The 24,715-nt window shown below is 56.0% G+C and overlaps 2 protein-coding genes and 1 long non-coding RNA gene across 6 annotated transcripts; 1 reads left to right on the forward strand and 2 right to left on the reverse strand.

Annotated features, from left to right (window-relative positions):
• Positions 1-221: 221 nt before the first annotated feature.
• Positions 222-2,399, reverse strand: CDK2AP2 (cyclin dependent kinase 2 associated protein 2). 2 transcript variants are annotated; one of them, XM_058689842.1, is made up of 4 exons: positions 1,728-2,399; positions 1,330-1,430; positions 1,110-1,242; positions 222-746 (listed from the first exon to the last, which is right to left on the reverse strand). In XM_058689842.1, the coding sequence occupies exons 1-4, from the start codon at positions 1,807-1,809 to the stop codon at positions 679-681; spliced, it is 384 nt and encodes a 127-aa protein (XP_058545825.1). In that variant the 5' UTR covers positions 1,810-2,399; the 3' UTR covers positions 222-678. The 2 variants fall into 2 exon arrangements, with proteins under 2 accessions (XP_058545825.1, XP_058545826.1); XM_058689843.1 differs by lacking the exon at positions 1,728-2,399 and adding an exon at positions 1,597-1,725.
• Positions 1,594-3,687, forward strand: LOC131488260 (uncharacterized). Its single transcript, XR_009250137.1, has 2 exons — positions 1,594-1,699; positions 3,146-3,687. It is a non-coding gene; the product is annotated as an uncharacterized LOC131488260 (long non-coding RNA).
• A 4,990-nt stretch (positions 3,688-8,677) lies between these two features.
• On the reverse strand, positions 8,678-16,606 carry CABP2 (calcium binding protein 2). 3 transcript variants are annotated; one of them, XM_058689844.1, is made up of 7 exons: positions 15,260-15,401; positions 14,520-14,708; positions 13,909-13,939; positions 10,268-10,402; positions 9,771-9,880; positions 9,510-9,657; positions 8,678-8,932 (listed from the first exon to the last, which is right to left on the reverse strand). In XM_058689844.1, the coding sequence occupies exons 1-7, from the start codon at positions 15,314-15,316 to the stop codon at positions 8,907-8,909; spliced, it is 696 nt and encodes a 231-aa protein (XP_058545827.1). In that variant the 5' UTR covers positions 15,317-15,401; the 3' UTR covers positions 8,678-8,906. The 3 variants fall into 3 exon arrangements, with proteins under 3 accessions (XP_058545827.1, XP_058545828.1, XP_058545830.1); XM_058689845.1 differs by lacking the exons at positions 14,520-14,708; positions 15,260-15,401 and adding an exon at positions 16,442-16,606; XM_058689847.1 differs by lacking the exon at positions 14,520-14,708.
• Between the last annotated feature and the right edge of the window lie 8,109 nt (positions 16,607-24,715).

Raw genomic sequence — 24,715 nt, forward strand, 5'->3', positions numbered from 1 at the left:
CCCAGGTACTAAAGTTCAACCCTTTCCACAACTGGGAAGGCTGAGGGCAGGAGAAGGGCAAGGTCCCAACCCAAATCAACGGACAGCAAGGGCAAGGCCAGGCCGGGCTCGGCTGCCCTCTCTCTCCCACCACTGCACCGACCCTTTCCCCTCTGTAAGTCTCCTCTTTCCCAATTTCTGCCTGGCTTAGCAGAAGTACCAGACTCAGAAAGACTAAGAGATGAGAGAACAACTCCAAATTATCTTTTATTTATACAAAAAGGGCATATTTAGCAAAAGACACTGAAAAAAGAGTCGCTATGGCCCAGGAGACGAGGCAGGGAGGTGACAGGCCTTCGGAGGCCCTGCTAGGGGAGGAGTCTGGGAAAAGTGGTGAAAAGTCCTGGGTAAGTGCTGAGTGGTGGGGGCCACAGAAAGGAGAACGCTCCAGTTGGATCAACACTGTTGGCAGGTCATGGGTGGGACTCACAGTGACCTCGCTGCTAACTCTTGAAAGAGTCCCAGTTAGTGCTGTCGACTGGAGTGAGAGCCGCCCCCTGGTTCCTGGAGGGCACCCACCACGGGACACAGGACAGGAAGCCCAGGCTGGGAAGTGCAACTCGGGGTGAAGGCCAGGGAGAAGCAGGTGCTCTGCAGTGGCCGGGAAAGGTCCAGATTCGGAGGCGGAGTTGCGTCCTGTTACGTGCGGGCGTTCCGCTCTGTCTCTGCCAGGCACTCTCTGACTAGGGCCCGGGCATGGATGATGCCTGAGGTGGGGATGCGCAAGTGACGTAGAGCGACTCTCCACAGTCCCCCCCCCCCCCCGAGGAAGACCCCTCCCTCTCTACCCCCTTTCCTTTCAGTAAAAAGGACAAGGACTATAATCTAACGAGGGGACTAATACGATTAGAGACGTGGCTAACCCTCAAATCTGCCTTGTTGAAATACAAATGCTCTGGTCCTTCCCCGTAAACGGACTCAATTTCAATTCAATTCAAAACACCTCTCTGGATGGTGATCCTGGCCCTTGTCTAGGCTTGGCTCAGGTGGCCTTCAGATGTCCTTCCCTTCCTCATGAAGGACTGTCCGGTGTTAGTCTCTTGACCAGGGCGGGTGAAGGCCTCACTTACCTCTCTTCAGACGCTCCATGGCGCTCTTGCTACCAGCATAGGTTGGCCGGATCTCTTTGCCCATCTCCTCTATGACCGACAGCAGGTCCGTGTAGGTGCTCTGGGAGCCCTGGGCGCCCGGTGGCTTCATTGCCTGTGTCAAAAGAGGACAGGGCGATGAACTCAGGCCCCGAGGGGACCCCCAGTCCCCATCCAGACGCAGTCCCTCAGCCCCACTCACCTGCACATAACCCATGGAGGGCGGTCCGAAGTCGTTAAACAGGGGTCTGAAAGGGGCAGCGGCTCCCGGCACCGAGCCCGATGGCGATGGGACACTTCCGGCTGCAACATGCGCGAGTAAGAGGTCAGCACGGGGCCAGGACACCTCCTCCCAGCGTTCCAAGCCCCCGACCGGATTCGCCCGATTCCCTCCAAACGGATGCTTCACTTCAGGTGCTCAACTTCAGGGACAAACCCCTCCCCCTGCACTCCACCAACTAGCCCTTACGTGACCACGCCCACTTCACAGGCCAGCAAACTGAGGCTCAGCGAGGGTAGGCGGCAGGCCCAGTGTTGCAGAACTCAGGCCGTCTTCCCGACCACCCGGGCAGGTGAGCAGGGGTAGAGCTGGATCCTCACCTGTAGGGACCGGGGTGCCGGGCCCAGGGGTGCTGGAGCCGGGGGTACTGCTGGGGGCGGGGGCGATGGGTTTGTAGGACATCCCCAACTCTTGGGTGCGGCGGACGCCGGCCGGCCGCTCCTCCGGGGTTGGCTGCTTGGCCGCTCAGCCGCGCTCTGATTGGTAAACCGGCCGCACGCCCCTGGTAAATAGAGCTCAGGCCGGAAGGGTAGGCGGGCACGAACGCTCTCTCACTCCCTATTGGTGCGCGAAGATGTCACTCGAGCCTCCTCATTGGCCGAGACCGGCCCCAACAGGCCGCAACCGCTGCTGATTGGCCTCCGCCTTTCGGGGCTCGCACCTGTCTGCTCCGGATTGGGCGGTGGCTGACGCCCTACGCAATTGGCGAGTTCGCGGTCCAGGCCGGCGCGCTCTCTATCCGATTAGTCCCAAGGCCCGAGAGGCGGGGCCTCGGAAGCCGGGACCCTGGTCCGGTCCGCCGCGGTTCACGCGGAGGGGTCTTCCCGTGTGCGGGCGCCGCCCTATCGCTTCACTCGCGCTGTTTTGCACGTCGGCTGCGCTCCGCCTGGTCACGGTCCAGCCGGGGCTGTTATTGCTGTCGCCGCCACCACCGAACGCGCCTTTCTACCGCTCTGGGTGCCGAAGGACGCAGGGCTTTGACGTTCGGAGCCCTGCGTCTCACCCCGTGCGCTTTTACGTCACCTTTCACCGGTTCAACACCCTTTCCCCGGTCCGCGCATGCGCCCTCCTCCTAAAGCCTCCGTTTGTTCCTATGGCAACGGGTCCCTCACCAACGCTACCATCGCGCCCGTGCTTCTCATTTGCCTAGTGCTCAGGTCCAGGCTGGGTCTCCGGTCCGAGGGCAACCTCAGAGACCCCTCAACCTGGCCCCCCAGACCCCAAGCCGGTGCCTCATACTGACAATAGCAGGAACAGCTCACCTCCGTTGACTACTCACTGCAGGTCGGGCCCTGTCCCAAACTGGTGATGAGAGAATCGACTGGAGTTAAATAAGCTGATGGTTCGAATCTCACACTACCCCCACAGGCGATTTCCTCCTGAGCAAGTTACTCACCTCGGCATGCTTGGGTTTCCCCGTCTTTTAAGAGGCGGACGCTAATAATAACTATCTTATAGGGCTGTCGTGTGGACAAATGAATATTCATTCTCCTCTTTTCCATCTATTTCTCTACCCAGACCCCTCCCCTGAAATCTCATTCCTCATAACCCTATATCTTAGACTCTCCTCCAAACACTAACCCTTTCTCCCACGCTACACTTCCTCAAAACTTTTCTGGCCTCGCATACCCCTCATGCCCCGGGTCTGTAGATTTTCCTCCTCTGCAGGACGTTCGTTCGTTCGTTCGTTCATTCATTCATTCAACAGACATTTTTCTGACTCTATCCTTCCTCCCAGGCCTTGTGCTGGACACTGATGATATGGAAATGAACTGGCCATGGCTTCTGCCCTCAAGAAACTCTTAGTCTCAAGGAGAGACGGACAGGGAAGCGAACGCACACAGTATATTAAGACAATGGGAAGTCTGGTACAGGATGCATTGGAATTTGGAGGAAGGAGCCTGCTTGGTGACATCACAGAAGTCTTCCCAGAGGAAGTGGCATTCAATTGGCGAATGAGCAAATTAACTGTGATATATCCATATAATGAACTATTATTCAGCAATAAAAGGAAATCATCTATCTAGCCATGAAAAGACACAGAGCGGCATATTGCTAAGTGAAAGAAGCCAGTCTGAAAAAACCATGTACTGTATGATTCCAATTGTAGGGCGTTCTGGAAAAAAGGAAACTTCTACATAAGGTAAACAAATGACTGGTTGCCAGGGGTGATGAGGGGTAGAATTAAGTAGCTGAACAAGGGATGTTTTAAATAATTGTTTAAAAGTTTATGTGTTTTTTGTAATGTTCTTTCACATTAAAAATTTATTTTTTAGTGTTTATTTTTGAGAGAGAGAACACAAGCGGGGGAGGGGCAGAGAGGGAGGGGGGAGGGGCAGAGAGGGAGGAAGACACAGAATTCAAAGTAGGCTCCAGGCTCTGAGCTGTCAGCACAGAGCCCGATGCAGGGTTCGAACCCACGAACCGTGAGATCATGACCTGGGCCGAAGTCGGACGCCCAACCCACTGAGCCACCCAGACACCCTGGACTTTTTTTTTTTTTAAGTAGCCTTCAAACCCAGTTTGGAGCCCCGTGCTGGGCTTGAACTCATGGCCCTGAGATCAAGACCAGAGCTGAGATCAACAGTGGGATGCTCAACTAACTGAGCCACCCAGTCACCCTGGGGATTTTTTTTTTTTTTAAGGCATTGAAACTATTCTATATGATACCGTAATGGTGGATACAAGATATTAAGCATCTGTTGTAAAGAGTAAGCTTTATGCAAAATTTAAAAAATCATTTAGGAGGTCAGGGGATCCCAGGATGGAATGAAGAATGTGACAAAAGAGTCTAGCTGTTTTACAAATGTACGAGATGGCCTCACTGAAGGGGCGGGTGACTAAGGTGCTAATCTGGAAATGAGTGGATCTGTGACAATGAAGGAGCACTGTCTCTAGTTGAAGTGGTTTCCTGTGGGGGTGTGGGTTGACAATTTTAAAACCACTGTGCACATACACGGGAATTAAAAAGTAAGTAAATGAACATGGATGATTTCTTATTTTTTGGACGAGAAGTTACTTGTAAGCAAGGGGAGGAGGCTAGCATGATCCATGTAATAATGGGTCGGAAATTGGAGACATTAATATGAACTCGTGTTTAGCTCAATATAGATACAGTAGATTACATACAGAAATATTTAAAAATTGTATAAACACAGATTAGTGTACATGCATATCTTCTCTATCAACTGAGAGAGCCTATAAGCAATATAGCACCCAGATCTTGGTTTCTTTTTTTTTTTTTAAGTTTTTTTTTAATGGTTATTTTTAAGCAGAGGGGGGTGGAGGGGCAGAGAGAGAGGGAGACACAGAATCCGAGGCAGGCTCCAGGCTGAGCTGTCAGCACAGAGCCTGATGCAGGGGTCAAACTCATAAACCACGAGATCATGACCTGAGCTAAAGTTGGATGCTTAACTGACTGAGCCATCCAGGCGCCCCCCCCAGATCTTGGTTTCTAATAGCATTCTCCAATAAAGTGAACCAGCGTTCCTTGGAGAAAATGGCTAATTCTAAGACTGGGGCAGAAAATAGACAAGATGATCCTGGAGCATCTTATACTGCTAGAAAGTAAGAAAATGCTGAAAAACAAACGAATGAACGAACAAACAAACAAACAAACAAACCCAAACCCACCACACCCCCAAATCCCCAAACCCTCAATGCCACCATGATGGGGGTATGTCAAAGGGACACAGGAGCTAACTGAAAGGGCTCCCAATGGCCCAAACTGGAGGAATATGAACAACAACATTTTAAAAAATATTGGATTATAACTTGTATAAAATAAATATCTATGAGCCCTTACTGACATGTATTTCTATCTCTATTTCTATCTCTGTCTCATCTATCTCTATATCTATGTCTAATGGTTGAATAAATAAAGGGAGAGAAGAGACAAATCTATATAGAAGAAGTCCAAGTAATTTATGTAGAGACTCTGTCCTTAATGAGGTGGACTGTAACCCCTCACCCCTTAAGTGTGGGCTATGCAGAGTAACTTTCTTCCAGAGAGTGTGGTACATAATGGGAGAAAGAAAAAGTAATTTTGTAGTATAGAAACCTGACAAACACTACCTCAAGCCAGGTGATCAAGGTCAACATCAACAGTGAAGTCATGTTGATACTGTGTACCCTTGATATGATGGGATGAGAAGGGCACTTTACCTCTGTGGTCTTCCTCCTACAAACCCATAACCCCGGACTAATCATGAGGGGAACATCAGACAAATCCCAACTTAGGGACTTTCTATAAGATACCTGACCAGTGTTCCTTAAAACTGTCAAGATCAGAAAAATGAAACAACATAAGGGAAGCCTGAGAAACTATCACAACCAAGAGGAGTTTGAGGAGGCATGATGCCTAATGTAATGTGGTGTCCAGGGTGGCATTCAGGACAGCAAAAGGATAGTCAGGGGGAAAATTACGAAATCTGCATAGAATATAGACTTTAGTTAATAATTATGTGTCAGTGTTTATTAATTGCAACAAATGGACCATTCTAACATAAGATATTAATAGAGCATGATGGTTAATTTTAAGTGCCAACGTGCCTGGGTCGCAAATGGCCAGACGTTTGGCTAAATGTGACTTTGGGTGTGACTGCGAGGGTGTTTCTGGATGCAATTAACATCCACTGAATTGGAGGACTGAGTAAAGCAGATGGCCCTTCCCATGATGGGTGGGTGGGCCTTATCCAATCAGTTGAAGACCCAAATGGAGCACCGAGGCTGAGTAAGAGGGAACTTGGCCCGCTTGAGGGTCGAGGCAGGACATCTGTCTTCGAAACTTTGCTGGTCCTCAGTCCTTCAGGCTCAGACTGGAACTGAAACACCAGTTCCCCTGGCTCTCCACCTTGCTGACTGTCAACCTTGGGACTGCTCAGCACCTATGATCACCTGAGCCAATTCCTTACAATAAATAGCTACACACACACACACACACACACACACACGTCTTCTATTGGTTCTGTTCTCTGGAGAACCTTGCCCAAGCTGGCTGTGGTGGATTGTATACTGGAACTCCCTGTAGTATCTTCAAGATACTTCTGTAAGCCTAGAACTGTTCTAAATAAAATAAGTGGATGTAATATCTTGATGTGGGTGATGGTTCCCTGAGTGCACACACATATAAAAATTCATTGAGCTGCATGTAAGGTTTATACACCTCATTGAATTCTATAGTCAGCAAACTATTTAAAGTGGACTTAATTGGGGTGCTTGGGTGGCTCAGTCGGTTGAGCGTCTGACTCTTGATTTCGGCTCAGGTCCTGATCCCCGGGTCGTGGGATGGAGCCCTGAGTCTGGTTCCATGCTGAGTGTGAAGCCTGCTTGGGATTCTCTCTCCCTCTCCCTTTGCCCCTTTCTCCCACTCACTCTCTCTTAAAAAAAAAAATCAATAAAATGGACTCAATGTAAGTCTGAGTTTACAGTTTCTTTTGGAAACCCAGAAGATCTCGTCGCTCCGGCCTGCTCCTGCTGGCCACAGCCTACGGGGTTGGGGGGCAGGTGCCCCCACTAAGTGGAGAAGGGGCTCTTGGCTCAGGACAGTCTCTGTCCGCTCACTGTTTCTTCCCAGCCCTGGGCCCTGCTCCAGCGGTTACTCTGTTGGGACTTTCTGGCCCAGCAGCTTTTTGGGGGTAGGAAGGCATATAGGAGATTTGGAGGAGCTGTGGGCACTTTGGGCGGCCAATTAACACCATCCCATCGCCATCCCCTCCCCCTCCCTCCACCCCAACCACAGAGCCTGCCAGGCCAGGAGCCCGCGGGCGGCGGGCGGCGGGCAGCAGACCCTCAGCAGGATTCCGGTCGTCCCCTGACACACGTCCGTCACCACCCCCAGCCCCTGCAGAGGGGACGGACGATTCCATTTGTGCCAGCAGGTGGAGGGTGGTGGCAGGGAGGGGGGGCTGGTGGCGGGGGGGGGGGGTGGTGTGGGCCCGAGCCCCCAGGGAAGCTCTGGGGCTGGGGCAGCTCCTTCTCATCCCCAGGCCTGCCAGACTGGCAGGAGAGATCCCCTAATTGAGAATTAGGGATTAATTGGGATCTGCCGGGCGAGTGGTGCTGAGACCGCTGCGGCCAGCCCCGGCACCTCGGCGTCCAGGCTCTGGGCTGGGCAGGGCGCGGGTGGCCCCCTGCCCTCTCTGTCCCAAAGCCATCTTGTCGGCAGCAGCAATGGTGACGACCAGGTGGGGGCGCTGTAAGCTCCCTCCCCTTCTCGACCAAAAGGTCAAGGCTCCCTCCCGGCAGGTGGGAACAGCCGTGGGTCAGGCAGTGCTCTGCGAGGCAAGCCTTTGCTGCAGCTAGCGGAGGCCAGGGCCCGGCTCCACGGTGACTCGAGGCACCAGCTTGTTGGGGCTGTGATTTTAGAGTCCCGGGGCCTGGCTGTAAGTCCCACCTCGGCTTCCTCCTAACTGTGTGTGATTCTATGCCCAGCCCTCATCCTCCCAGAGCCTTCTGGTGCCTGAAGAAGCGGCTGGATTAATCTGGGGGCGATGGGGGCGGGGGGGGGGTGTCACGGCCAGTTCCAGAACAGAAGTGTGGCAAAACGCAAGTAACGCTTTAGAAAGAATAATCCAGCAGCACGTGCTGCACGGACTGGGCGGGGAGAGACAGCGGTGGGGCCGTGTGACCGCTAGCAAGGCTGCTTAGACTCAGCGTCTTGGTTTCCTCCGTTTGCAGAATGGGGCTCTAAGGACCACTTCAGCGCTGGAGTCCCATGTCCCCCATGGAGGGGACATGTCGTTTGGGTCCCCCCGGAAGCAGACGCTGAGGTGAAGTCAGGAATGCAAGAGAGAGAGGGCGAGGAAGCGGGCTTGGGCAGCAGAGCCTCTGAGCGGACGCCGACCTGGCCCCTGCCGCGCTCGGGCGTTTGAGGCGGGAACCCTAAAGCTGATGTGTATCCGAAGGGGCCGTCCGTCACTCACTCCTCCCAGCTGACCTTCCAGCTGACCTTCCAGCTCTTTCTCCCTCCCAGAGTATGTGAGGTTGGCCTGGGAAAAGCCCTCACTCCCTTGCGCTACCCTTTGTTGTAACCCCGGCCCTGACGGGAGCCCTTTTGCGGGATGAGGGGCCAGTGCACATCCCGGCTCTGGGAGAAGCAGGTGGCATTTATTCATCTAGGGACGTTTCCTGATACTGGCTCTGGGATGGGCCCAGAATCCAGAAAGGGCCCCTGCCCACCTGGAGTTCACGGTCGAGGGATCTTATAACTTTTGGGGGGCCAAACACTGGGTCCTCCAGGGTAAACAAATGAGAAGCAGAAGCCATCCCCTCAGGCTCCAAGACACTTTACTCTCAGAGAGACAGGGACGGGCAGTGGGGCTTGGTGGGGAAGCAGGGGTGAGGGTGAGGGCGGGACAGGGTGTTGCCCACAGGCAGGGTAGGGAGGCGGTCGGGGGGTGGGGGAGGGTCAGCTGGAAGCAGAGGGTTTCCGGGCACACGCTGGCAGGCAGTGGCTGTGGTCCCAAGTCCCGTCTCCTGCCTCCAGCTTCGGTGCAGACTCAGCGAGACATCATTCGCACAAACTCTGCCGGGACAAAGCCAGGGTTGCGGGTCTGCAGTCTGGACCCCAGTAGGGGTGAGACCAATATATTGGCCTTGAGGTGGGAGGAAGCATGGCCCAGGGCATAGCCCACAAGGGAGTCTTCTGGATCTGGGGAATGGGCCCCCAGGCGAAGAAGAGGGGCTTTGCTTTATGGACAAAACAAAACGAAATGAAACCGAGAAACAGCAGCAACGACAAGACCCCCAAACCTCGTAACTGAACCTGTTTTCCTCTTTGCTTTGGCTGCTAGGAAGCTCAGGAACAACTCTGGGAGAATTTCTACATACTGATTTTCCTTGGCTTCCTGTCATTATTTAACCCTTGTTTTCCCCCTGGGGCAACGCGGCCTAGAGGAAGAACGAGGTTCTGGTCAACCCGCCTGGCTTCACATCTTGGCCACATCCACATCTTTGGCCAAGCACTCCCGCCTCCCTAAGAACTGACTGTCTTGTCCTGCTCCCGGGCGCACGGCGCCGATGCCCCTTTGGTCATTTCCTTGAGCTCTTAAAAACCTCCGGGGGTTGTGCTGGCGCTAAGCGCGGAGGGCAGTGGGCGGTACCTTCAAAGTCCACCAGGCCGTCCCCGTTGAGGTCAATGTCGTGGAGGACCTCGTCCACCTCCCGCTGGCTGAGGCGCTCCCCCAGCAGGGCCTTGAGGGCTGCCCGCAGCTCACCCAAGCTGATGCGGCCATCCCCGTTGGTGTCGAACTGTGGCAGCGTGGGTCGAGGCGTTGAGTCCCCGGCCAAACTGCGCATTCACTCAGCCCTCCGTCACGGCAGACCCGAAGCCCCTGCCCTCCCTCCAGCCCCAGGGGCCGCACCTCCCGAAAGGCATCTCGAAGCTCCCTGACGCCGATCATGTCTGCAGTCTCTGCCAGCAGCTTGGGGCCCATCAGCTCAACGAAGTCTTCGAAGTCCACCTTCCCGCCACCTGGGGGCTGTACCCGTCAGGGACCCCAGGCAACCAGAGACCCGTGCCCGGCCCCGGCCCTCCCCTGCCCTCCTCTCCTGGCCCGTGTCCCTCTCCCCTGCCCCACTAAATGGGTCCTTCCCTCTCGCGGGGCCCCATAGGCTGGATCATCTGCTCAGTTTCCTCATCTAACAAGTGGGGATAACGGTCCTTGCCCCCCCCCCCCCGCCACCTTGTAGGGGATGGGGAGATTCTTCAGAGGCAGAGTAAGCGCCTTGAGAATGACCAGGGTCCCCGGCTCTGGGGGCCAACCTGTGGAGGCATCTCTCTTCCCTGGGCCGCCCAGCTGCTCAAGCCATGGCCATGGCCCCCGGAGAACTGGGCTTGGGGCAGGTCTGAGGCACATACTGATTTGCTGTGAAATCTCGATGAGTTCCATCTCAGTGGGCATGTAGCCCAGGGTCCGCATGCAGGCGCCCAGCTCCCGGTAGCCGATGTAGCCGTCACGGTCTCGGTCAAACTCCTGGAAGGCGATCTGCAGCTCTGCCGGGCAGGGCGGGGTCAGTCCTTCCCACTCGTCCCCCCGGACCCCAGCCTGGACCAGCACACCCTTCCTTCGTCCTTTGGTCAAATCATTTCCTCCTTGTAAACATCAGTTTCTCTTTGCTGTCTCAGGGCCTTTGCATGTGCTAGTTCTTTAATTCGTTCTTTCAACAAATATTTAAGGAGCATCTGCTATGTGCCAAGCTCTGCTCTAGGTAGTGGGGATAAGGCAGGAAGGAAGGAAGGAAGGAAGGAAGGGGAAGGAAGGAAGGAAGGAGGAAGGAAGGAAGGAAGGAAGGAAGGAAGGAAAGGAGGAAGGAAGGAAGGAAGGAAGGAGGAAGGAAGGAAGGAAAGGAGGAAGGAAGGAAGGAAGGAAGGAGGAAGGAAGGAAGGAAGAGGAAGGAAGGAAGGAAGGAAGGAAGGAAGGAAGGAAAGAAGGAAGGAAGGAAGGAAGGAAGGAAGGAAGGAAGGAAGGAGGAAGGAAGGAAGGAAGGAGGAAGTAAGGAAGGAGGAAGAAAAGAAGGAAGGAAGGAGGAAGGAAGGAAGGAAGAGGAAGGAAGGAAGGAAGGAAGGAAAGAAGGAAGGAAGGAAGGAAGGAAGGAGGAAGGAAGGAAGGAAGGAGGAAGGAAGGAAGGAGGAAGGAAAGAAGGAAGGAAGGAGGAAGGAAGGAAGGAAGAGGAAGGAAGGAGGAAGGAAAGAAGGAAGGAAGGAGGAAGGAAGGAAGGAAGAGGAAGGAAGGAAGGAAGGAAGGAAGGAAGGAGGAAGGAAGGAAGGAAGGAGGAAGTAAGGAAGGAGGAAGAAAAGAAGGAAGGAAGGAGGAAGGAAGGAAGGAAGAGGAAGGAAGGAAGGAAGGAAGGAAGGAAGGAAAGAAGGAAGGAAGGAAGGAAGGAAGGAGGAAGGAAGGAAGGAAGGAGGAAGGAAGGAAGGAGGAAGGAAAGAAGGAAGGAAGGAGGAAGGAAGGAAGGAAGAGGAAGGAAGGAAGGAAGGAAGGAAGGAAGGAAGAAGGAAGGAAGGAAGGAAGGAAGGAAGGAAGGAAGGAAGAAGGAAGGAAGGAAGGAAGGAAGGAAGGAAGGAGGAAGGAAGGAAGAAAGGAAGGAAGGAAGAGGAAGGAAGGAAGGAAGGAGGAAGGAAGGAAGGAAGAGGAAGGAAGGAAGGAAGGAAGAAGGAAGGAAGGAGGAAGGAAGGAAGGAAGGAAGGAAGGAAGAAGGAAGGAAGGAAGGAAGGAAGGAAGGAAGGAGGAAGGAAGGAAGAAAGGAAGGAAGGAAGAGGAAGGAAGGAAGGAAGGAGGAAGGAAGGAAGGAGGAAGGAAAGAAGGAAGGAAGGAGGAAGGAAGGAAGGAAGAGGAAGGAAGGAAGGAAGGAAGGAGGAAGGAAGGAAGAAAGGAAGGAAGGAAGAGGAAGGAAGGAAGGAAGGAGGAAGGAAGGAAGGAGGAAGGAAAGAAGGAAGGAAGGAGGAAGGAAGGAAGGAAGAGGAAAGAAGGAAGGAAGGAAGGAAGGAAGGAAGGAAGGAAGGAAGGAAGGAAGAAGGAAGGAAGGAAGGAAGGAGGAAGGAAAGAAGGAAGGAAGGAAGGAAGGAAGGAAGGAAGGAAGGAAGAAGGAAGGAAGGAAGGAAGGAAGGAAGGAAGAAGGAAGGAAGGAAGGAAGGAAGGAAGGAAGAAGGAAGGAAGGAAGGAAGGAAGGAAGGAAGAGGAAGGAAGGAAGGAAGGAGGAAGGAAGGAAGGAGGAAGGAAAGAAGGAAGGAAGGAGGAAGGAAGGAAGGAGGAAGGAAAGAAGGAAGGAAGGAGGAAGGAAGGAAGGAAGAGGAAAGAAGGAAGGAAGGAAGGAAGGAAAGAAGGAAGGAAGGAAAGAAGGAAGGAAGGAAGGAAGGAGGAAGGAAGGAAGGAGGAAGGAAAGAAGGAAGGAAGGAGGAAGGAAGGAAGGAAGAGGAAGGAAGGAAGGAAGGAAGGAAGGAAGGAAGAGGAAGGAAGGAAGGAAGGAAGGAAGGAAGGAAGGAAGGAAGAAGGAAGGAAGGAAGGAAGGAAGGAAGGAAGAAGGAAGGAAGGAAGGAGGAAGGAAGAAGGAAGAGGAAGGAAGGAAGGAAGGAAGGAAGAAGGAAGGAAGGAAGGAAGAAGGAAGGAAGGAAGGAAGGAAGGAAGGAGGAGGAAAGAAGGAAGGAAGGAGGAAGGAAGGAAGGAAGAGGAAGGAAGGAAGGAAGGAAGGAGGAAGGAAAGAAGGAAGGAAGGAGGAAGGAAGGAAGGAAGAGGAAGGAAGGAAGGAAGGAAGGAAGGAAGGAAGAAGGAAGGAAGGAAGGAAGGAAGGAAGAAGGAAGGAAGGAAGGAAGGAGGAAGGAAGGAAGGAGGAAGGAAAGAAGGAAGGAAGGAAGAGGAAGAGGAAGGAAGGAAGGAAGGAAGGAAGGAGGAAGGAAGGGGAAGAAGGAAGGAAGGAAGGAAGGAGGAAGGAAAGAAGGAAGGAAGGAAGGAAGGAAGGAAGGAAGGAAGGAAGAAGAAGGAAGGAGGAAGGAAGGAAGGAAGGAAGGAAGGAAGGAAGAAGGAAGGAAGGAAGGAAGGAAGGAAGGAAGGAGGAAGGAAGGAAGGAAGGAAGGAAGGAAGGAAGGAAGGAAGAGGAAGGAAGGAAGGAAGGAGGAAGGAAGGAAGGAGGAAGGAAAGAAGGAAGGAAGGAGGAAGGAAGGAAGGAAGAGGAAGGAAGGAAGGAAGGAGGAAGGAAGGAAGGAAGGAAGGAAGGAAGGAAGGAAGAGGGAGGAAGGAAGGAAGGAAGGAAGGAAGGAAGGAAGGAAGGAAGAGGAAGGAAGGAAGGAAGGAAGGAAGGAAGGAGGAAGGAAGGAAGGAAAGAAGGAAGGAAGGAGGAAGGAAGGAAGGAAGGAAGGAGGAAGGAAAGAAGGAAGGAAGGAGGAAGGAAGGAAGGAAGGAGGAGGAAGGAAGGAAGGAAGGAAGGAAGGAAGGAAGGAAGGAAGGAGGAAAGAAGGAAAAGAAAGGAAACAATCCCTAACCTCATGGAGCTCATGGAGCTCACATTCTGGAACACTCTTCCCTCTTCTGGTCTTCGGGTCACCTGCCCAAGAAAGTCTTCCGTCTAAATTCAGTCCCCTCCAGCCCATCTGTTCATTTCTTTGCCAGCGCTTAGCATCGTTTGTACTTGTTGACTCATTGACATCTGCACCCCCCCCCCCCCCGAGGACATGGGCTGTATCTGTCTAGTTTGCCACACTCCCTGTGCCCAGCACAGGGCCAGGCACGCAGCAGGCACCCAGGAGGCGTTTGCTCAATGGACAAACATAAAAGGGAAGTGAGACCCACCTGGCGAATGAGACCTGGGGACTGACAGCTGGGGGCTCTGTCAACCCCTCCCCGTTCGGTCTCGTCCCCATCTCTCTGTGATCTCCTGCAGCCCTTTTCTTGCCCCTAGTTCCTTCCTGGTGGAGACCACCGAGGCCCCACCCAGTGTCCCCACCCTGTGCGCTCCACCCTTTGTCCACCCCTCTGGAGACTAGTCTTTTCCAAAACGCTTTACCTTCGATCTCCTCTGGCCGCAGCTCCCGGTCCTGGAGGGGGGGTGGCGCACAGAGAAGTTAAGAATCCCCTGGACCACCCTGACACCTGCGCCCCTTCCTCTTGTTCTTTGGGGCTCCCCAGTCAGCACCCCCAACATGCACGGGCAGGGCCTGGGTCATCTGACACTGCTCAGGGCTGGTGGCTGCCACCGGTTCCCGCCCGCTGGCCTGGGCATCTTGGGCCGCCCCTTCCCTGCCCCCTGCCCAGACCTCTGCCCACCTCCTGCCCCTCCCCTTGCAGAGGTCGCAGAGCTCCATTTGCCAGAGGTGGATCTGGGGTCGGGCAGAGCCTCAGACACGGCCCTGGGGACCTCCGTGTGTCTCTCTTGTTCTCTCACTCGGAGGCCCTGCCACCTCCCTGCCCACCCCCTGGGTGGCTGTCTCTTAGGTTCTCTGTTCCCTCTCCTCTCTCTTTCCTGGTGGGTCTCCTTGGGTCTCCCCGCTGTTTGATCCCCTTGATGTTTTCTCCACTCTTCTCTGTCCCACCCCCTGGATCTGTGTGCCTTTGCTCCAAAGACCCCACTCAAGGAGAGGCAGAGAGGAGGCAAAGGCAGGGGCTTGCCATACATACGAGCTGGGTGGCCGCGATGCTGGGCCGCAGGAAGATGCAGGCGGGCCCCACCAGGCTGCTGAGCACCGAGTAACCCTGGATGCCCGGCCCAGGGTCCCCCTGCTCCTCAGGGCCGGGGCCGGGGCCGGGGCCGGGGCCGGGGCTGTGGTGGGAGCGCCCTGGGGGGGAGCTGGGCCACTGCCAGCGCTCCTGCGGCAGAGCCAGCTGTGAGCTGGGGCGGCGGCCCCTGCGGCCCCTCCACCCTCATTCACCAGCCTCTCCCATCTTTGGAACGGGGCACAGGAGATTGGGGGCCTTCACCCATCAATACTCTAGGCCGGAAGGGTCCACCCCCTTACCGTTCAACTGGGCAAACCGAGGCCCCCGAAAAGGCAAGGGACTGGACCAAGGTTGCTCAGAAAGCCGGTGGCAGCTCTGTACCTCCTGTCTCTGACTGGCAGAGAGCAGGAAGAGCGGCCGGCACAGGGCAGCTGGATGGGCACCCGGGGGGGCCGAATGAGCTTGGCGGGAAGGCCCGGGGGTCCGTGGGAGCCAGGACTGCAAGGGGCCGGAGTCTGGGGCCTTCCCCCAGGGAAATCTTGATTGGTCTAGGGTGGTGGGAACCACCCCCTCCACCCGCCTGCCCTGCTCTACCTCTAACCCCAGCCCGGCCCTCACACAGGGCTCTGCCCACCCCACCTGACCCTTCCAGGCTCCAGCCCAGCCTCCTGGCCTTGGCTTCTCCCCCTTAGCCGTCCTACCTTAGGCCCCCGATGTCGAGGCCGTTTGGCACAGTTTCCCATGGGCTCCTGAACCATGCCAGGCCTGGAGTCCTGGGGGCGGCCCAGGGCTGGGCCTCAGCGGATGCTGTGGGCTCCTGTCTGCTCCCAGCTGTCCCCAGTGAGAGCCTGGGAGCATTGCAGGGGATTTTCCTAGGGTTTCGCGGGGAAGATTGGGAGCGGGTGGGCAGGCGGGGAGCCCTGGGCCCGGGGGCTTGGGTCCTAATCCAGGATTATCTCTAAGCATCCCTGCTGGTGAGGGGGGCCACTCAGGAGCCAAGGCCCCCTGGAAGGCACAGCCTCCCTGCGCTCACTCTGAGGGTCTTCTGGGCACCTCCTCTCCAGCGCTTTCTCCCCCAACCCCTACCCCTAATCTCCCCCAATTAGGAGAGACTTAATGTCTTCAGAGGCAGGGCCCGGACACGGGAGGAGGAAACCAGGTGCCCAGGGTGCCAGGGCGGGCTGGGGCACCTCTCCCCTCAGAATGGTGGTATGGGGGCGCCTGGGTGGCGCAGTCGGTTAAGCGTCCGACTTCAGCCAGGTCACGATCTCGCGGTCCGTGAGTTCGAGCCCCGCGTCAGGCTCTGGGCTGATGGCTCAGAGCCTGGAGCCTGTTTCCGATTCTGTGTCTCCCTCTCTCTCTGCCCCTCCCCCGTTCATGCTATGTCTCTCTCTGTCCCAAAAATAAATTAAAAAAAAAAAAAAAAAAAAGGGGGAAAAAAGCCTCCTGCTTTAGAATGGTGGTATGAACTCGGCAGGCCCTGCCCCTACTGCCTGTCCTGAGAGGAGGCCGTCTTGGCCCGGTCCAGAAAGCTCCTGACCCTCCGGGCCAGGGCCCTTGCTCTCACCTTAGAGCCCCTGGCCAGCCTGCCCGCCCTCGGCACCTCTGCCTGGACCAGCCCCCCGACCCTGTACTCAGGTGAAGAGCGGAAGGGAGACAGCTCTGGGTGCTGTGGGCTGGATGCGGGGCTTCGGTGAGGGCAGAGGTGGGGAGAGATGCCAGCCTCTGTCCTGGGCAGCTGACTGACCGGCTGAGCCTTCCTCCCACCTGCACGTCCCGGGGCTCCTCCCTGAGCTCTGCCCTGGGTCTGTCCTACAGGGTGCCGGTTGCGGCGTGGGATCCCCGCTGCTCCCTCTGGTGCCCCACACCCCTGTCCCCTTTACCTGCCCGTAGGCTGCCTGCACCCGGGCCTCCAGTTCCTTGAGGAGTGCCCGCCGCCTGTTGGCTGCTGGGCTGGCAGGGGCCTGGCTGGGCCCTGGGGTGCCCTCAGAGGGGCTGGGGTCCCCCGCGGGGAGACTGCCATCTGCCTGGCCCTGGGGAAGGGCCATGGAGACCAGGGCTGGGCGCCTCCTCTTCCCACTCTGGTCGCCCCGTTCCTGCGGGAGGGTGACTGAGTAGGCAGCTGTGGGTGCGGTCCCCACAGGCTCCCGGGTACTTTACCCTGTCCCTCTCTCCACAGGCTGGTAGGGCTCTCCCCGTGCTGCTCACCCAAGTCCTAGCCTCCCCCAAGCCACCGGTCTCCAGCCCCATGCTGGCCACGGACTACCTTGCAGAGCCCTGGTCACCTGGTCACCTGGCCTTTCTGGTTTATGGTCTCCCCCCCGGCCCCCCGCCATTTGGGCCTTGCTCACTGCCCCTCTCTGCCCATCTCTCTGCGTCTGTCTCACCCACGGCCCCTTGCCACCCCCCTGCACTCTGCTGACATTTGCCCTGCTGTCTCTGGGGGTCTCTCTGACCTCTCATACCCATCTCTGTCACTCCCTCCCTCTGCTCCGTTGGTCCATCTGTCTGTCCATCCTTGCTCTTCCTATTTTCCCTGCCCGCACTGCCCCCCCCCCCCAGGATGACTCCTGGATTCTGGAAAGACAGCACCCCCCTCCACCATCCTGGCCCCAGACGTCCCCCCTTCTCCCCACCCAGAGCCCCAGAGCAGCTCTGAGCTTTCCCACCTCCTGCCAGCACCTCTCACCTACCTTCTGCTGACCTCCGGCCTCTCGTTTGTCAGGGAGAAATGTGGGGCTGGGCCAGGCAGCCCCCACTGGCCTCTTGTGCCCCCCTGTTCTGTCCCCAGCCCTCTGACTACCCAAGCTGTGTGCGCTTCACCACCCAGAATGAGGTCAGTTGTCCTGCCCCGGCCCCGCTCCAGGCCCCTCATGATTTATTCACCTGCCCCCCGCACCAGCCTTTGTCTGAGAGAAACGGATCCCTCCAGACACCTGCCACCTGAGCCGGTGGCTCTGGCCTCCCTCAGCCACACGAATGGCCACCCATTCGTGCATTCCTTTTGCACACGTCTGAGGCTGGGACCGAGCCTCAGGCCAGCTGCTGGGGCTACACAGACAGACCATGTCTGTCCCAAAGGCCCTGCTCTCAGGCACCTCTGACTCAGGAAAGGGCCCCAGACAGTCTAAGTACTCGGGAGCACTGGCCCAGGCATCAGGGGGGCTTCATGGAGGAGAAGGGAGGACGGGGCCTCCCTTTTAGGCATTGCCCACCTATGTTTAACCCATGCTCAGCCCTGGGTGAGTGCTGGGACCCTGGCGGGGATCAACTGTGAATGTGGAGGGTTTCAGGTGCTGGAATCCAACGGAGTATGTTAGGCAGAGGCCCTCAGGCGGGGAGGCAGGGCTCATACCCCCAGGCGGAGGTCCTCAGAGGGGAGGCAGCGGTCAGTGCCCCTGGAGGAGGTATGATGGCAAGAGGCTGGAGAAAATTCCAGACGGGTGGCATCTTCAACAAGTGTTTGTGGAACACCTGCTATATATATGCCTTCCTGGGTGTCGGGGACCAGTCCCTGCCTCCTGGAACCTTCCAGCTGGTGGGAGATACACATTCAGCAGACCCAGAAGGACTATGGAGGAGAAGAGGCTGTCAAGAGGGAGGAGAATGGGGACCTTGCTGTGACTGGGGGGCCGAGGAAGTGGCATGTGAGCCGAGACCAGAGAGACGATGGGAGTGACCGCCTGAAGGGAGGGGTGGCCAGCAGGCAGAGGGGACGGCCCCCACGCAGCCCCGAGCGGAGCTGAGGACCTGGGGAGTGGTCAGCGTTCAGAGGTGAGTGGACTCCAGCCGGGTCGTCCAGGGTGGGAAGGGCTCCTTGTGAGGGTCCGAGCTGACCACTTGAAGGTTCGGCCTCCAGCCGCCTCCAGCCCTCTGTACTTGGGGCCTCCCCTCCTGGAGGCCAGGGGAGTACTACATCCCAGGCCGCATCTTGCGAACATCCTTCAGATACAGGAATTCTACCATTTTCTGTAAGGTCCTAGAAAAGGCCTGTAGGCCTGGATTTCCCCACGCACTCACTGTGTGACCCCTGGCAAGGTATTTCACCTCTCTGAACCTCGGTTTCCTTATCTGGAAAATGGGGGTTGACCTGGGCCTCGTGGTGCCTTTGTGAAAATTAAATAAAGGGCCTAGCAGTTTCCTGGCACTTAGGAAGGTCTCGAAAAACGGTGGGTATCATGTATGATGAGTGACCCTGTGCTCACATGACCATCTAAGGCGGGAAGTGGTTAGAGATGTGTGCCCCGAAGTTTGAGCCAACGTAGGAGGGGTGCCAACTGGTCAGGGTCTAGTGGCTAAAAGTGTTTTCAATCACAAAGCGAAGGCTTTGTGTCCAGGTGGAGAAAGCGCGGCTTGGAAATCCTTCCTTACTTGTGTTCAATGAACAGCAGGCATGCTAGGGTGTTCATCTTGATGCCCTTGACTTGCCCAGCCCAGCTTAGCCAAGCTGGAGCTCCAGCTCCAGTGTCTAGGATGGCCAGGTGGATCAGTGGTTGACAGATGGATGGATGGATGGATGGATGGATGGACAGGTAGCTGATTGAATGGAAGGGTGGGTAAACAGGCTAGTGGTTAAACAGTTGATAGGTGGATGGATGGATGATTGTACCAATAGATGGTTGGGTGAATGGATGGATGGATAGACAGGTAGAGATTGACTGGTCGGGTATATGGGTAGTTGGATGGATGGGTGGATATATAGAGAGGTGGATGTTTTGATGGACTGCTGGTCAAATGTTTGGTTGTCAGACGGGTGGATGATTGGGTAGAGGGGTATATAGATGGACAGACAGAGAGATGGATGGAGGTAGGTAGATGGATGGGTGGGTGGGCCGCTGCTGAAGGCCTTAGATTCTTCTTAAACAGAGTCCATTAGCGTGGAGACCATATCTTACCTGTCCTGGTGTTTGTCGTGATGTCTAGCCCACTCACGGCCTGACACGTACTAATCAGTGTGTGAATGAAGCGTCGTGTCTGTCTCTATTCTGAGCTGTGATTCTTTAGAGGGCAAAGATGATGGCTCCTTCTCCACCCGTTCCCCCCAAGTCAACCCAGGCTTGGCCCCCATAGCCATGCTGAGATACCATTTCACACTCACCAGAATAGCAAGAGTGGAAAAGACAGACAGCAACAGTGTTGGTGAAGACGTGGAGAAGTCGGGGCCTTTGCACATGCTGCTGTGGGGCTTATAAAATGGTGCAGCTGCTTTGGAAAAGAGTTTGGCGGTTCCTCAAAATGAGCTGTCATGTGCCTGGCCAAGCCCACTCCTAGGGGCGTGCCCCAGGGAAGTGAAAGCATGCGTTCACACCAAAAATTTTCTCATAAATGTTCACGGCAGCATGCTTCATAAAAGCCAAAAAGTGAAACAACCCAAACGTCCCTCCGTGTAGAAATGGGTAGACAAAGCGTGTATATCCAGGTAATGGAATACTACTCGGCATGGAAAGGAATGACGTACTGATACACGCTAAAGGGTTTCTTTTTGGGGTGATGTAAATGGTCTGGAATTATATCATGGTTGCCCAACATTGCATATACTGGAGTCACAGAATGTACACTTTATTTTATTTTATTTGAACATTTTTTAACATTTATTTATTTTTGAGACAGAGAGAGACAGAGCATGAACGGGGAGGGGCAGAGAGAGGGGGAGACGCAGACTCTGAAGCAGGCTCCAGGCTCTGAGCTGTCATGACGCACAGAGCCCGATGTGGGGCTCGAACATACGAATCGGAGCTCCGGGACCGGAGCTCCCGGAAGGACGAGCTTTTCACCTGTAACCAGCTGGGGAGCAAACCCAGTCATCAATCCCTGAATGTTCCAGCAAATGTTCCCCAAAGCGGAGCCAGCCCCCCCTCTGCCCATGATAAGCTGGAAGCCCAACCTTTCTCTTAGGGTTCCTGCCCCCATATAATTAGAGGGGTCACCAGAGCTACCAAGCCCCTGCGGGTCACTGTGCTCACCCTGTGCCAGGATATAAAAACTGGTGGCTCAAGTCCCCACCTAGAGCAGAATCATTACAGGCACGTGCTCTGGGGCCAGAGAGCCTCAGTTCAAATCCTGCCTTGGCCTCTTAACCAGCCGTATGTCCTTGAGCAGGGTGCCTTCACCTCTCTGGGCCCCAAGGTCCTCATCTGTGAAGTGGGAATATTGACAGCATCTACGAGGTGGCTTCTTTTGTGAAAACCAAATGAGTTAATATAAGTGACATGCCCGGGACATGGCTCGGAGAAAGCTCAACGCTGGGGGTCACTTGTCACCTCCCCAGCTGGAGGGGCTCCCAGCCTCTCCCCAACCTAGCCGTCTCCCCTCCCCCACACCTGGCTGCACCAGCTCCCCCGAGCCCCCAGCTGCCCAAAGAGGGCACCTGCCCTCCCCTCCCCAGGGTCCCTCCTCCTGACCGCGGGAGCCTCTTCTATCCACCTTCTTGGGGTCGCAGAGCTATACAATCAAAATGCCCACGGGGCGCCTGGGTGGCTCGGTTGGTTAAGCATCCGACTCTTGGTTTCGGCTCAGGTCGGGATCTCAAGGTTCACGAGTTCAAGCCCCACGTCAGGCTCTTTGCTGATGGCGCGGAGCCTGCTTGGGATTCTCTGTCTCCCTCTCTCTCTGCCCCTTCCCCACTCACGCTCTCTCTCACTCAAGAACAAATAAATAAACATTAAAAAAAAAATGCCCAGCCCGGTCACCCCAAAGAATATGGAAGCTGTTGGTTACAGGAAGCTTTCAAAAGAGCAGCTTTCTTCCTGCCGCTCTGGGATCTACAGGATGCCCGGGGTCTCCCCGGCCCGTTCTGTGACCCTCCTACGGCCACCGTCCCGGCGGCCTGCACGGTGAAACACCGCGGCCTGAGGGTCCTGCCCTCCGCCCCCCAAGCCACCGGTCAGGGCACAGAGGAGGCTCACAGGCCTCAGCCCTGCCCTGCAGCCACCCGGGGTGGCCCTATGAAACCCAGGAGGACGACAGGGGCTTCCGGGCTCTGCCACTCTCCTCACGGGGACCGGTGGGCCCTTCCCGGGGCGTTCTGCACACAGAAGCCGGCTGTCCTCTAGGAACCCAAACTGCCAACCGGCGCCCCCAAATCCGGTGCACGAGAGACCCTCCTCACGGGGCCTCTGCTTGAAGCCCGTGGGGCAGGGGCTTGTCTAAAGGGTCGGCCAGGCCAGGCCACCCAGAGCTCCAGGCTGGCCTCGGGGCATATACACTTGGTCCCGGCTGGCCACCCGCCGGGCTGCCGGAGGGTGACCGTGGGCGACACGTGAGAATGAGCAACGCTGCTGCCTGTGTGAGACGGCAGACTGTGTCACTTCCCAGGGTACAACATGTGCGGAGGTCACCCTGAGTGTGTGAGCGGACCGTGGAACTCACAGATGCCGGGGACTGCTTGCCACATTCACGGCTGCCCTTGTCCCAGACTCGGAGGGCTCCCGGGTTGCCGCAACCGTGAGTGCCCCCAGGGAGGGCACCTCCCTCCCGCGGGAAGTCCTCCGGGTGGATCCTGAAGGCCTGACGTCTCCCCTGCCAGTCTGGACCCGGAACCGCTCTTTGTCTTGTGGCAGGTCAGCTGGGTAATGCCGTCCCGGGGGCCCAGATGCCCAGCCCAAGCCTCATCCTCCCGAGGCTGCCCGGGAAGGGGCAGAGGGTCCGCGGTGCCCTCCAGCCCCTCAGTGACCACAGCACCGCTTTCCGCTCACCGTGTTTATTGGTCCCCAAGGGCAGTCCTCTCGAGGGAGGCACGCTCATGTCTAACGGGCACCGAAGACAGGGCGGTTCACGTGCTCAGGGGAGGCCAGGAAGGCCTTGAGCCTGGGCCGGGCGCTGAGGCGCGCCTCGTAGGCCGAGAGCAGGGAGAGGGAGTCCAGGCAGCCGGGGGCCAGGGGCTTGAGCAGGGTCGGAAGAGAGAGGGGCTTGGGGCGCCTGCGTGGCTCAGTCGGTGAAGCGTCCGACTTCGGCTCAGGTCATGATCTCACGGCTCATGGGTCTGAGCCCCAGGCTGGGCTCTGTGCTGACAGCTCAGAGCCTGGAGCCGCTTTGAATTCTCTGTGTCTCCCTCTCTCTCTGCCCCTCCCCCGCCCACGCTCTGTCTCTCTTTCTCTCTCAAAAATAAATAAACATTAACTCCTTTTTAAAAATTTTTAACGTTTATTTACTTTTGAGAGACTGAGAAACAGAGCATGAGCTGGGGAGGGGCAGAGAGAGAGGGAGACACAGAATCCGAAGCAGGCTCCAGGCTCCAAGCTGTCATGATACACAGAGCCCGATGTGGGGCTTGAACTCATGAACCATGAGATCATGACTTGAGCCGAAGTCGGGCGCTACACCAACTGAGCCACCCAGGCGCCCCAAATGTACACTTTATAAGAGTGAAACTTAAGTAGCAATAAAACTGTTTATTTGTAGGGGCGCCTGGGTGGCGCAGTCGGTTAAGCGTCCGACTTCAGCCAGGTCACGATCTCGCGGTCCGTGAGTTCGAGCCCCGCGTCAGGCTCTGGGCTGATGGCTCGGAGCCTGGAGCCTGTTTCCGATTCTGTGTCTCCCTCTCTCTCTGCCCCTCCCCCGTTCATGCTCTGTCTCTCTCTGTCCCAAAAATAAATTAAAAAAAAAAAAAAAAAAAAAACGTTGAAAAAAAAAAACCTGTTTATTTGTATTTAAAGAAATGCCAAAGACAGGTGCTGATATACACATGGGCTGAAGGTGGGGGCATGGGCACAGGGAGGTTCCTGGCTCACTGGGCTGGGAAAACTGCTCTGGACCTCAGAGGGGGAGGCCTCAGGGGGGTCACAGAACTAGTCCATGGGCATTGCCTGTGGAGCCAGAGGATTATGGGTAAAAGCAGCCAGCCGGAACACCACAGAATAGAGCCCCAAGGACCTGGGGGACAGCCAGCCCAGGGGACTTGAGCATGATGGCTGGAGGGTATGAGCCGGTAGGAGGCTGGCCCGCTGGACAGGAAGGGGTCCCCCAGGCCATTGATGCCTGTCCACAAAGGGAGGGCACACGTGCTCCAGGCCAGAGCGGGTGAATGAACCCCGGTGAACCTTGGTGTCGCCGTCAGTATAATGGGAACAAGCCTCCCTCCCTCTCAAGATGTGGTGGGGATAAAATGAGACCATTTGTATGAAAGCTCTTTGTAAGCTGCTAAGTGCTGGGCAGATGTTCCTCCAGCTGTGAGTCACGGATAGAACCCAACTCTGGCTCCACCTTTCCCACCCCCCACCCCCCCAGGCGGCTGTGGGCTCCGAGGAGGCTAAGGGATTCTCCTGGTTAGGTGCCTTTGGGTTTTTCCCCCAGGCTTTTAGATGGGTACTTCCCCAGGGGAAGGATGCCTTCCTGTGTCCTTGTGCCTCTGGCAGGAAAACCAGGCTGAGACATCTGATTCGGTATGCTCCGGTTCCCGGGGAAGGACCATCACACCCAGTGGGCCACCCCCCACCCCCCAGGAAGGGGGCCAGGGGTGCCAGGTGGAGGCAGGCACTGGGCTCCGCCTGGCAACACACAGCCCTCTCAGGGCCAAGAGTTCCTGCAGCTCAGTCTGTCTGTCTTTCTGTCCACCCGTATCCCCAGGTCCAGTCAGTTTTTAAAGAGTGCACAGCACTGAGACTCTGTCAAAAAATGGTTTGGAGATGACAGGGCTTTGCAGAAGAAAGGCCAAGGGTTAAAAGTGAGGCCCCTGGGGGGAAAAAAAAGTGAGGCCCCTGAAGCTAGCCAGATCTGGGTTTAAATCCTGTTTACTAGCTGTGTGACCTTGAGAAAGTCACCTAACTTCTCTGTGCTTCAGTTCGCCCTCTGTAAAATGAGGATCAGAATGATCAATCCCAAGTCCTACGGTTGTAAAATCTACGTCAAGTTCCCAACACAGGCCTCAGCCCCTGAGGGTTTGCCACAATTATTATCTCAGAGAGAGGATGTGTAAAGGGCTGTGTCTGTTGACATTGCATTCATTCATACAACAAGCATTTTTTTTTTAATGTTTAATCTTAACGGGGGGAGGGGCAGCGAGATCCGAAGCCGGCTCCAGGCTCTGAGCTGTCAGCACAGAGCCCCATGCGGGGCTCGAACTCACTAACCCGGAGGTCATGACCAGGGGGGACGTCGGACGCTTGAGGGACTGAGTCACCCAGGCGCCCCTGCAACAAGCATTTAATGAGCACCTGCTG

The sequence above is a fragment of the Neofelis nebulosa genome, chromosome 10 (assembly GCF_028018385.1).
Source record: "Neofelis nebulosa isolate mNeoNeb1 chromosome 10, mNeoNeb1.pri, whole genome shotgun sequence".
Taxonomy (NCBI): Eukaryota; Metazoa; Chordata; class Mammalia; order Carnivora; family Felidae; genus Neofelis; species Neofelis nebulosa.

Bases quoted from the DNA above. Each gene is read 5' to 3' on its own strand.
- CDK2AP2 (XM_058689842.1), bottom strand. From the start codon at position 1,809: ATGTCCTACAAACCCATCGCCCCCGCCCCCAGCAGTACCCCCGGCTCC. The intron at 1,431-1,727 runs GTGAGGATCCAG...CGCATGTTGCAG, and splicing joins CGGCACCCCGGTCCCTACAG to CCGGAAGTGTCCCATCGCCA. The intron at 747-1,109 runs GTAAGTGAGGCC...TCCCCACCTCAG, and splicing joins CATGGAGCGTCTGAAGAGAG to GCATCATCCATGCCCGGGCC.
- CABP2 (XM_058689844.1), bottom strand. From the start codon at position 15,316: ATGGTTCAGGAGCCCATGGGAAACTGTGCCAAACGGCCTCGACATCGG. The intron at 14,709-15,259 runs GTAGGACGGCTA...GCTCTGCCGCAG, and splicing joins CTCGACATCGGGGGCCTAAG to GAGCGCTGGCAGTGGCCCAG. The intron at 9,658-9,770 runs GTGCGGCCCCTG...ACGCTGCCACAG, and splicing joins TTCGAGATGCCTTTCGGGAG to TTCGACACCAACGGGGATGG.